At 47.8% G+C, this 12217-nt stretch overlaps 1 protein-coding gene across 1 annotated transcript; it reads right to left on the bottom strand.

Annotated features, from left to right (window-relative positions):
- Positions 1 to 3594: 3594 nt before the first annotated feature.
- LOC144175812 (beta-taxilin-like) lies at positions 3595 to 5001 on the bottom strand. The gene has a single exon (XM_077704815.1). It carries the CDS (start codon positions 4746 to 4748, stop codon positions 3633 to 3635), a length of 1116 nt encoding a protein of 371 aa, XP_077560941.1. The 5' UTR covers positions 4749 to 5001; the 3' UTR covers positions 3595 to 3632.
- Between the last annotated feature and the right edge of the window lie 7216 nt (positions 5002 to 12217).

Here is a 12217-nt window from a genome sequence, read left to right as displayed (position 1 = left end):
ATACAAAAAAGTTTTTAGTTACCTAGCAGATGTAGACTTTTTAAAATACATATCATATAGACCATAACCTCACCTGTGTTCATTATGTGTTTTAAAACAGTGGTGGAACCTGAGACTTTACACCTTAGGTTCTTGCACTCACTGTTTTAATATGACCCTATACACTATTTATCTTAGTATACTCACTATGCTTTAATTATGGCCCTATACACCAACCCCCTGAGTAAAGCTTTTTAAACTAGTGCCTCCTTTACAAATCTTTCTAATCTCTTTCATCATTGTCATGGCGCTCTTTGCCTTTGTCGGCCTTGCGCCATTAAACCCAAAATCATCATCAACTGTTTCAGTTGTCTAGCAACTACTGCAGCCAAACTCGAAAAAACTGGCTGTTTTACACAATTTCCCTGCTGAAGCTCACATTTCTTCACCGAATTGTCTTCGAAATGTAGACTCTGTCGCATCAAATAGCACCATGCCTGTAAAAAAGATACCCGCATATGATTCAAACTTGCAGTAACCAGGCCGGCCTGCATTGGAGCGAGTTACCTTACCCACAAGACTAGACACACACAAAAAAAAAAAGAATTGGGACGCTTTTACACTAGTGGCGTTCAGATGGGCCCACCTACTAGCTTATTCTTGGTTCGGCTAAGATTATGCCTGGCTATGCCTGGAAACTCGGCCAAGTTTTATACGTGTTAAAGCCAACGTGTTCCGAGGCCCTGTTGCACCCAACACTGACTCTTTTTTTTTTTTTCGGGATATTCGATTCCAATAAAAAAAGTTGTGCCCAAACAGCCTCGTATCTTTTCATATTTCTTTTGCGCATTATACTACTCACTTTTTCTCCATAGATGTTAACTATGGATGGCTAGTGTTGTTATCACTTGAAGCTTACAACCTAATTATTAGGTGAAGCCATGCAGACTTTTAGTGGGTGGTGTTCCGGATCTCTCATGTAACTGACTGATGTGTACTTTTGGGCGACTTCACATGTGTAAAGTGCAAAATTTGGATGAGAGTCAAAGAAGGATGACATGAACAAGTGCTATTTCCAACTAGGATTTATTGGCAAGATACATTCCCTGATATGCACCCACTTCCGCAAATCAACCTCATATGGGCACCGGCACATGCTGGGCTGGAGGGCAATGAGGTGGCACATGATTGGGCTTGTGAATGCACGAGCCAGGACCCAGTCGATCGACCCGTCTCTCCCGACTTGCACTGCCACCCGCTGCTCACATACAGCGACATTCTTCACTACTACAGCGAAAATCGTCAACAATATCCTAACCCCTCCCGCCAGTTTACCGGACAACAGACTACCACACCCAGACTCATACAAACGAATACGTACCCTCACCCCAAACTGTTCAGCCACATATGCCCAGAGACTTATACCGACCAATGTCCAAGATGCAAGATTGATAAAGCCACACTCCCACAAATAATCTGGGCTTGCCCGAAGGCACCACCGACTTTCATTAAGAGTCATCACGACTGGGAGACAGCTCTGCGCAGCAACGACCCGGAGATCCAGCTGCGGCTGGTCCGCCTGGCTCTGGACGCGCCGGCACCGGTGGCCCGCCCTCACGAGGGCACCGGGGTGTCGGGGCATGCGGGAACCGGGGGACTTGGCCGTTCTCACACGGGTCGCTGAGGTGAGGGAGCTTGGCAACATAGGCACCAGCTGGGGCCCACCGCTGAGACTCCAACGCCTTGGCTGCTGGGCCTCCCGCAACGGGCTCAACAGAATAAAAGTTTGTCTCTCTCTCTCTCTCTCGCATATTTACAGGAAAAATTTTGACAAGCAACAGAGGAGGATGACTGGAACAAGTGCAACAAAGTATTACTGCTAAAGTACAATCGTGTATATACAAAAACCATGTGCACATCAGTAAAAAAAGCAAATTCCAGCACACAAAACAGTCATGCACAGGCACATGATAATATTTGTGACACAGCTCATGCCCTGATATACAAAATATAACTAGAGATCGAAACTTTAGGCAAAATGCCCATTTTTTTCCTGGAGTCCCTGTAAAGTTTATTCAACAAATAAGCACAAACTACAGGAATTGAAATTTAATCAACTGTCGATTGTACATATATAAGGGCTTATTTTTAGATTCGAGCCTATATTGGCTTTTTGTTGCCCTAAAAATGCCTTTTTAGGCTTGCCGAGTCCATTTTACGTAACGTGTTGCCCCAAAACATACCACCAGAGTCCACTCTTCAGAACCTATACCTGCTATCAATGTGCAAAGACATTATGAAAATTTACGACTTAGTGACTCATGTATGTGGAGTTCAGTGGACAGGGTATTACATGTCCAGATTGAAAAAGTGTGAGGTCCACTCTAACTAGACGCCTTTGGAGAGAAACTTCCTCTCGGAAACAGTGCAAAGAAGGGAGCAGATGCATCGGCAACTTTGGGGGCAGAGATTTTTGAGTCTTAAGAAAGCAGAAGCACCTGAAGGCAGTTATTTGGGAAAGATTCTGGTATGGCGAGGGGAAAATGTGGTCGGCAAAGTGGTTAGAAACATTCAGGCTGTGTCTTTGCAATCACCGGATGGAAATATTGAATAGTGACCATGAATATGCTGGAAGACTCAAAGCATTTTCCTGTCCCAGTGCTTTACTGCGCTACCCGCCGCGGTGGCTCAGTGGCTAAGGCGTTGCGCTGCTGAGCACGAGGTCGCGGGTTCGATTCCCGGCCGCCGCGGCCGCTTTTCTGATGGAGGCGAAAAGCAAAAACGCCTGTGTGTACGAGATTTCGGCGCACGTTAAAGATCCCCAGGTGGTCAAAATTAATCCGGAGTCCTCCACTACGGCGCGCCTCATCGCCTGCGTTGCGTCGGCGCGTTAAACCCTACAATCAATCTTTACTGCGCTGATTGAGCTAGTGTACACGTGTGTTCCTGCGTTGAGCATTTGCAGTTTTGAGAGCACAATGCACAGTTGAGAGTTCAAAGGCAATTGGAGTGACAATAGCATGAGTGCAGGTGACTATTGACATCTCGATGGGGAAGGCTCGCATAAATGACTCGTCCTTCTCTCAGTGGAATGGATGCTTCTATGGGCAACCCAAAGTGGGTCTCAGAAATAGTAGTCATGGGTGTAGAACGCCATGGGAAAAGGTGTTTTCGTCAGGGAAGGCTCGCCATAAAAATAAGAGTACAGCGCTATGACCACTCATAGCTGGATGAACTTTGCTCTGCTCTCATTTATAAAGTTTGTGATGATGCTGAGCTGGATGTGTTCCTGCACTAAGGAAACAGAGAGAGAATAAAATACCACGACACTGCAAATGGCTTATATGTTAATATTCTCGTCCTGTACCGTCATTAGGTGCAATTAGGCCAGGTAGGGCAGTTACAGCTGCAGGAGGTGCATATAAGAAAGGCTGATCACCACTGGCTGCCTGCGAGGTGCAGTTATAAAACTTTACATGCCTTCAGCTTCTCACTGATTTACGATTTAAAGTTTGCTCTTTTCACCAGTTAGGCAATGTAAAATAGTATGTTGTGAGGGGCGACGCGGGCCAGCGAGGGCCCGAGACGCGACCAAGGCACTCGAAGGCAGAAAACTAACTTTATTGGCGAGGCAAGACGCCTCGAGGAGCCTCTCAAGCTACTACCGCCGGCCGTGCGCCGCACACTCGCTCTCCTCGGCTTTGTGCTCGCTTTCGATGTGGCAGGCAGGTGTTGCCGTAGTATGTGCGCTTGTGGCGCTGGCTTCTGATGTGTCGGGCAGGTGTCGCTAGTAGTCGGTGCGCTGGCTCACATCCGGCTCCTCTCTGTTGGACCAAGTCCCTTTGGTCACGGAAGTGGCACTGCTTCTCCAGGGTGATGACTTGCTGCTGGGCGGCCAGCAGCTCCTTGTCCCGGCTCTGCTTCTCTGCCGTGAGATCTGCCAGTGCCTTGTTGCTGGCTTCCCAGCGTAGCTTCCACTGGGTTGTCTCCTTCTCAAGCTTCTTGATCTTCTTCGTCATCTTGTCCATGTCCTGCTTGAAGCTGCGGAAGAGGTTGTTGCTCTGGGCGAGGGCCCCCTGGAACTCCTCGTACTTGCTGGCGTGCGACGTCAGCTCCTCCCGCAGGTTGGACTCCCGGGTGGCCAGCTCGGTAGTCTGCCGCTGGGACTCCGCCACCTGCTTCAGCATCAACTGCTTCTCGATGGCCGAGCTGTGCCTCTCCTGCTCCAGCTGTGCTTGGACCCTGGCGAGATGCGTGGCGGCCACTTGCACCTGCAGGTCCTTCTGCTGCAGCACCGTGTCCACGTTCTTCTCCCAGACGTCGTAGTGCTCGATGAGGGCCCGGAGGCGCTGTGCGAGCTGGGCGTTCTCCTCGCGCAGCTGCAGGCTGCGTGCCTGGTTCTCCTCCAGCACGGCTGTGATGTCCAGCAAGGTCGTCTGGAACTTGGACGCCACCTCCCGCCGCTTCTCCTCCTCGTCCCGGATGCGCAACAGGCACTCGTCCTCAACTGTTGGAGAAGCAGCTTGCCTGCATTCCGGAGAGGGGCTGTAGTTGTTGGGAACATCCTCTTGGCAAGATAGTGCTAACCACGGCGGCTCATCTGGTCCTGGGAGTGGCAAACACTGGAGTCCTGCTGAGCTGTGGTGTCCAGGCATATGGTGATTGAACAAGGACCCCTGGATCATAACAGCGTTCGACATCCTGGGCAACAGTCGTTCATGGCACCGAACAATCGTTCCTGTGGGTGCGTGGCGAATTTCAGTTGGCATGGGTGGCTGAAACACCAATTGTGCATGGCTTGCAGAAAACCAGTCTTCACCTAATATAAGTGGCACAGCATTATTATGGAGGGCGGCTGCTTCAACCAAGGCGGTGATAGGTCCGACAGAAACCTTCAAACATACGGCACCAGCTGGAGCTACTGTTTCTCTACCAACGACGACTAGAGGGGGTCTAGTCCAGGGCAAGAGGGGCAAAGAGCTGACCAGGCAGCGGGAAACAAGCGTCACTTTCGATCCACTGTCGGGAAATGCATCCACTTGACCAATCCCAGCAATTGTGGTGGTAACAATGGCACACTGGACCAGTGATCCATCGAGGGTTTCCGAAGGGGTACTGTGGAGAGCTGGGGAAGAATGTGTACTAGACGTTGTAGTGGTAGCTCTAGATGGACACTTGGATGCGAGATGTCCTTTTTGGCGGCATTGGAAGCACACGGCTTCGGCCAAGTTCTGTCCAGGACGGTAGGCAGGAGCACCATGTTTAGCGGAGATGGTGTGGTATCGGAACTCTTGTTGGTCTGGTGGCAGGGCTGAAATTCGCTGTGGCCGGCTCGTTCTGTCTGACACAGCCTGAGGATTCATGTACGCTGAGTTGCGGGAAGGCGACTGTAGGCTTGGAGTGGGTGGTGTGGCGTTTAGATACCCTGGGCGTGAAAATGGAATGGCCGAATGGCTCAGTGTTTGATCAAGCTGAGTGACAATGTCCATATATGCTGCGACGGTCGCTGGGTGTTGTGCTGCTATAGTAGTGGCCAGGTTCGAGTCGGCAATGCCTTGAAGGGTGTACTCTATGCGCTGAGTGTCCGAGAGAGTGACTGGGCATCCAGAGATGAGCTTCAGCTTTGCCAGAGAGTAGTTGACAAGATTCTCTTCGTGTGCTTGCACGCGACAAGTAACTGCTTGTTGCCACTGCAGCAAGGTCTGCTTGGCGCTGAATTGATCTAGGAACGCTTGCCTGAACGTTTCCCACGTCGGGCATTGACGGCCAATGACGGCTTTCCAATCAGCGGCCGCTCCACGAAGTTTGCCCATGGCGACGGCGAGTAGTGTTGAAGGCTGCCACGAAGCAAGGTTTTGAGTTCGCTCCAACTCTTCAATCCAGTGGGACGCTGAAATGCCGCCGTCCCCACTGTAAGTAGGAAGCGATGCGGACAGGTCTGGAAGAGTTGTGACTTGAACAGGGACTGCAGCGCGTTGCGACACATGAAGGAGCTGCTGAAGTAAACCTGCCAGCCACTCGGTAGTTTGTGCTGCATCGGAGCTCGGCGGAGGCGGTGCTGTGTCAGGGCGCTGGGTGGACGCCGCGGAGTCTGGGGAAGTGGGCGTGGCTGAGCTGTTTTGAGCGATGTCGGCGATAAGGCGGTTTATTACTTCTTCCTTCGGCCCGGTAGCGTCCAGATTTCGGCAAGCCAACTCTTCACGGAGATAATCTGCTGTAAAGCCTGCGAGGTCCTCTGGCGTAGCCTCGTTCCAATTCACGAGCGGCATGGCGGTACAAGGCAGCAAACTGGTTACGAGACGAGAGGGCGAGTAGGGCGAACGGTTTGGGCACTGAAAGCAGGTTACTTCATCGGGCGGGCAGGCGCCAACACGACAGTCGGCAAAACACAGGGCGAAGCGCGAAATGGCTCGGGCGAAGTGGGCGGTAGCACCTGCACACGGAGGGAGCGCTGGGCGACGAAACTTCACGGGGCGCTGCTCCAGGCACGGTTCGGGGTCGACTGCGCCAGTTGTGAGGGGCGACGCGGGCCAGCGAGGGCCCGAGACGCGACCAAGGCACTCGAAGGCAGAAAACTAACTTTATTAGCGAGGCAGGACGCCTCGAGGAGCCTCTCAAGCTACTACTGCTACTACCGCCGGCCGCGCGCCGCACACTCGCTCTGCTCGGCTTCGTGCTCGCACAACGTGATAAAGGCATTTTCGTCACTTCCTGGACCGTGGGCTTTTCTTTTTTTTACTTTTATCGCGAAGGCACTGCGCATAGCATCAAGAAGCTATGCACTGCGGTAAGGTGTTTTTTTATCACTATTGCGCAGGTACATACGCCCTTCTGCAGCGGTAGGTTCGCTTTGGCGTTTGTTTGATGCCCGAGTTTGTGTCAACGTAGCCGCGGGTCAACGTCGTGGACGGTTGCTTACATGATTGTCAAGTGTAGCGTCGAGCTGTTGGTTGATGAAGGCGCCGCGTATCTGCTTTAAGCGTGCTGTTCATGTTGCCTGTTCGAGTCACTGACTCCACCATAACTCCGCTGTAGTACCAGTACCAGGCCCATAAAAAGTTTGGATGACCGATCGGCCACCGCTAACTAGCGCCGCTTTCACCGCTAGCGCCGACAGGCTTTACCGCAATGCACCTGTGACGTGCGGCTAAAGGACAGGCGGAAGGAGTTGAAAAATACGAGCGCTACAAGAACAACGGACGAGAAAGGCAAGCAGCTGTCGTATTTGTCGTCCGTTCTTTTCATACGCTGGTATTTAGCGCTCATAATTTTTTTTTATTTTATTTTGTCAATATCATAGACCAATTCAACCAAAACACGTTTCGAAGAGAAAGGTGCTTTAGGAGAGCACTTTAATTCGAAAATATTTGTTCCTATTAAAAGCTAGTTCAATAAAACAGCTTTAAAAGCAGAATTTCATATCCTCGCAGCCCTGGTCTCTACAGAAGCTCCTATAAGATATATAACTAGAAGGGTTGCGGGCTTTTAGTTAAGACATTTTGTAGTGGTAGCAAATATTTCATCTCGTACCGAGTACCTATAGCATGGCAGAAAAAAAAGGAAGCAGCAGCAGTAACCCAGACAAGCTGTTTTGATACCACAGTTGAAGTAAGGTCAAGTGGCAGGCTTTATCCATCTTGCACAAGAACGGAACCGATGGCTGTTTAATAAGTGGGTGGCCTCTTCTGGTTTACTTGGCTTCCTTTGCATTCTGGCTGCCTGTTTGTGAAATCTACCCGTGGGTATTCTAATTCCTGTGTGGTGGTAGTGTTGTTCCTCATAGAACAATATTGTAGTAATGATGTACACTGTCTCACCTTTTGAATAAAGCCAAGATGTAGGTTGCATACATTGTAGGGCTGGGTGTCGGTTAAAAGTTTTAATCCGATTAATCTGTCTGACCGTTTTAATCCGATTAGCTTTAATCTGGTGATTAATCAATTAATCGGTAGTGTTGGTTTTGAAAGAAAAATGACCAAAAATAATATTTAATGGAATCCATACACCGATGATAATAATAAAATGCTTCTCCGTCCCAACAGTTTTAATTGCTATCATCTCTGAGCATACTTGCATTGTTTTCTGTTGTAACGTCACGCAGGCTATTTGAACACAAATATGGTCCTCGGCATGCACACAATTTCAACGCGGTACTCCTGTTTCGGTTTGCTCACATGACTTCGACCGACTAAAAAATTAATCGCAACTAAAGCATTAATCGGAAAGTTGATCGATCAATCGCCCACCCCTAATACATAGTCCATTCAAAAGCACCACATAACGTTTACCGAGCCGCAATTTGTGCCTTTTGTAATTTGCACTGGGGACAAAAATTAAAATTTGCCACAACCCAAGTAGCACCAAAACATTAGAAGAACGTATTTTTTTTGTTTGGTGCTAACGTTAGAGCAATGTTCTTAATGTCATTTTTTTGAAATGTTTAACTAATGTTATCAAAAACGTTACAGTAATGTTTTGTCAAACATTATTTAAACGTCCACAAAACATTTTTACAACATATTATTAATGTTAGTGTTACATTTCCCTAACGTTGCAGCGAACAAGCTAATAACGTTCAAAAAACGTTTAAAAACAATGTAAAACATTACATCACATTTCGCCAAACGTTATGCGAACAGTAAGAAAGCATTTCTACAACATATAAATACTTTTGGAGTTACGTTTACCTAACGTTGCAGAAGCACCCTACAAAAACATTTTAAGAACAACTAAAAAACGTTACAGTAACGTTTCGTCAAACATTATTGGAACTGTGAGGAAGCATTTCGACAACATAGTAATTATGTTGGATTTACATTTACTTAACGTTGCAGAAAACACGCTTGTAACAATCTTTTAACGTTGCAAAACATTTTCAGAATGTGGACCAGGAACGTTACAGTGACGTTTTGCCAAACGTGTGGAATGTGTATCGTGGAGCATTGTTTCTGTTATCCACGTTTGCCGGTTACGATATATTTTAAAGCATTTTCAAAATAACAAGGAAAAGTGAAATTTCAAATAAAATTTTATTTTATTTTTGCATGGTTACAACATTTTTTTTATTTACATTCCATTGCTGCTGCTGTGCAGGAGAGGAGGCTCCATCCAGGGGCTGGCTGCGTCTGTGTGGAAAAAGCAAACAATTCCTACTTCAGTACGCTGCGGCAGTAGGCGGTTTTTGCGCGAAAAAGTAGTCGCCGCCCAAGGATTTGTTTAGTTAACGAGCGCACACACGCACGCACTAAAAGGAGAGCAACTGAACAAGCAGCTACGCAGCAACTCGTGCTAACCATATGACCAGAAGAAAGCAAGCGCACAAAATTTTGGGTCACCTGACTCCCAACTTGAATCTCCCGAGACAGTAACCTATACAGGTTAGTGACTGTTCGTCAAAGTCGCTCGCTAGCGGAGTGTTGTTTCTTCTGCATGGTTCATGTATTTTTATTAGGCAGAGATTAGGATGAAAATCATTTAAATATAAATGCACTATATTAAATTTTGAGAATATTAGTTTATTGCTTACCTTGTGGGTTCCTGTATTCGCAAAGTGGATCCAGTCACCAATGATGTGGCCCGCTATCGACTGTGACCTGCGTCAGCAGCTGGAAAGCATAGGGCGCGACTAGTTATGGGCTGCATAGCAGTTCATAAATTGAACTACTAAAACAAATCAAAACACGCTCTCAGAAATTTTCTACACTCACCAAATACTACTCGGGAACGGATACTAACCTCTCGGACCTTTTTCTTCTTTTCTTCCTGTCCAACTGTATATAGATGACCGCTACCTCAATCGAAACAACCCATCTGAAAATTCGCTTGGTTGTAGAAGCGACGTTTGCTCCTCCAGTCCGGCAGATCTTTCACCTAAAAAAGAACACAAAGTGCTACAGAGGTATTACAGATGGTTCACAAAAAAGAAACACCCATTAACACGAATGTGTATAATGGTCCAAGTTTACTTACGTAATAAAGGGAACCAAAGTGGGAACTCATAAACGAACAACTTCGATCCTACTCTTTCTCAGCACTGAAAAGAGTTGTGTGACATGTTTAATACATGCTTGGAACAGGCTAGGGGAAGAAAGGAGGAAGAATTTGAGCATTTTACAACAACCCGGGCATTCTTCTTTTTTTTTTTATTTGCACGAATGCAGGAAGGTTCTGTTTTTTAGTCAAAGCCATGCGTATCATTGCAGCCACTAAATTTGTTAGCGTTCACTTTAACCATGGTTTTTGTTTTTTTCACGCTCGGCGTTGTTACCTCGTCATATGAAACGCACCCTGTTATTCATCACTGCTGAGCATATTTACAGGATTTTTCAAAAGTTGATGATGATGGTTGGATGTTTATGGCGCAAGGCCAACTGGGGCAAAGAGCGCCAAAACAATTTTTCAAAAGTTGGGAAGAGCGCCTGGAACCACGGCTGTAAAAGCCTTTGATTCAAGCTGTTCGAAACCGCACCACCGATGAACAGTACTAGAACTAGCCTTTTTGCTCGAAGCATGTCGGTTTTTATTTCGGCGAACGACGGCTGTGCATGACCAATGCGGCCCCAATGAAAGTGTGTTCGTTCCAAACTTCTGATAAAGTACGCGCAGTAGGCAAAATTCTGTATCCAGAGTGACCTCTTTTGGGCGGAACGGTTCCCTTTAGAGGGAGTGGGTGATCGCTAGAATGACCAAGTACCTCCCACACCTCTTAACCCCAATTCCCCCCTTCGGATCTTTATCGGCTTAGTTGAAAGTGGCACCTGCCCTGGTCATTCCAGCTCCTGTTGTGCTGTGCGTTATCGATTGAATTCGCTTTTCCATTTTGATTCGCTAAACCCGCTAGCCATTTACACAATTGAGCAATATTTACTTACCAGTTTCTATGGTCTCGGGATTGGCACTCATCGTCGATGAACTCCGCGGCTTTCCCGGTTTGAGGGTATCTTGAAAACCATAGCCTGCAATGAATGTGACTTCGACTCTTTACCAGCTGCTATTTACCAGCCTTTTGGGGTGCATTTCTCACAACTCAAGAACGCGCTATGCTGCTTTAATGCATTTCAAAAATGTAAGTCGCGAACGAACGCATGTACTCGAACAGCGCACTTTTTCCCACCCTCTGTGACACCTTCAGCCCTCAAAGTGCCCCTTTCTAACAAAGTTGGCTATATAATCACGCAGGTTGTCTGGTTGCTTACTCGCCAGCGAAGAAAGCTACGACAAAAGGCTCAGGTTTGCAGCTTTTAACAATATATCCCAGAAGTCTGACGAACTTTTTGCGATAGGTACACCGTCATACCGTCTAAGCTAACCAGCGGCAAAATAGGCTACCAAGGGGTGCATTCTGACCTGTTCGTTTGCATTTGTATCGACTACATTCCGAAGTAGCTGCACTGGCTGCACCCCCCCCCCCCTTTTTTTTTTTTCACGTTAAGGAACCTTGGCGTTCCCAACATAATTATCGCATCGCCAGGCAATTAGGGGCAAACGTAATGCTTTTTTTTTTTTTCAAAATTTCGCACAGCGAACTAACGTGACACGCACATTATTTTGTTTTGCGTGCCCAAGCCGCTACTTCACTTGCCCGGCTGAAGTGAAGATCATTCGAGTGTGGGCGAGGTTAGCTATCCGAATTCACTTTGCTTCGCACAAAGCGCGCAAAAATCGTTTCCATGCAACGAACAAAAATCGTTTCCATTCAACGTACCCGTAACATCGATTCTTCCATCAATACTGCCTACTATATAGTTCACCAAACATATTAAGGCCCGTTCACACTTGCGACGATGAGACGCGATTTCGGAAACTTTTGCCGCCCGGTGATCCGTTTTGTCGCTCGGTCTAGGCCAATTTGTCGCCGCGACAGAAATCGCGTTGTTCGTCGCAAGTGTACACGGGCCTATAAGCAAGAAAATACTCACGAGTTGCTCCTGCACACCTTCCTTGTATGTCGCTACATTGCCCAAACGCCGCCTCTGGCGCTTCGTTTTGAATATCCAGCGATAAACGGGTCTCGGTTGGACAGACCGCGGAGAAAGATATAACACCATCGAACCGGCTACGACTGAACAAGCATGCGCTTGCGCAACTGCAGTGTTCCAGGTAAACGATCCGGTGTAACGACTGGAGCTGGGTGCGCACGGGGTCGGCAGTGGCGAGAAAAGACCCCTTGAGCCCTTGCCCTTTTTTCTTTCCCTCTCATATGGGGCGAGAAGGCAGTGGATCTCCAAGCAACTTGCCG

The sequence above is a fragment of the Haemaphysalis longicornis genome, unplaced genomic scaffold (assembly GCF_048455015.1).
Source record: "Haemaphysalis longicornis isolate Haplotype H1 unplaced genomic scaffold, Haemaphysalis longicornis Haplotype H1 scaffold_1, whole genome shotgun sequence".
Lineage (NCBI taxonomy): Eukaryota > Metazoa > Arthropoda > Arachnida > Ixodida > Ixodidae > Haemaphysalis > Haemaphysalis longicornis.
Note: the sequence above shows the minus strand (reverse complement) of the source record. Positions and strands in the feature narration are given on the sequence as shown.

What these genes read in the sequence shown, in the direction of transcription:
- LOC144175812 (XM_077704815.1), bottom strand. Translation starts at nt 4,748, where the DNA reads ATGCCAACTGAAATTCGCCACGCACCCACAGGAACGATTGTTCGGTGC.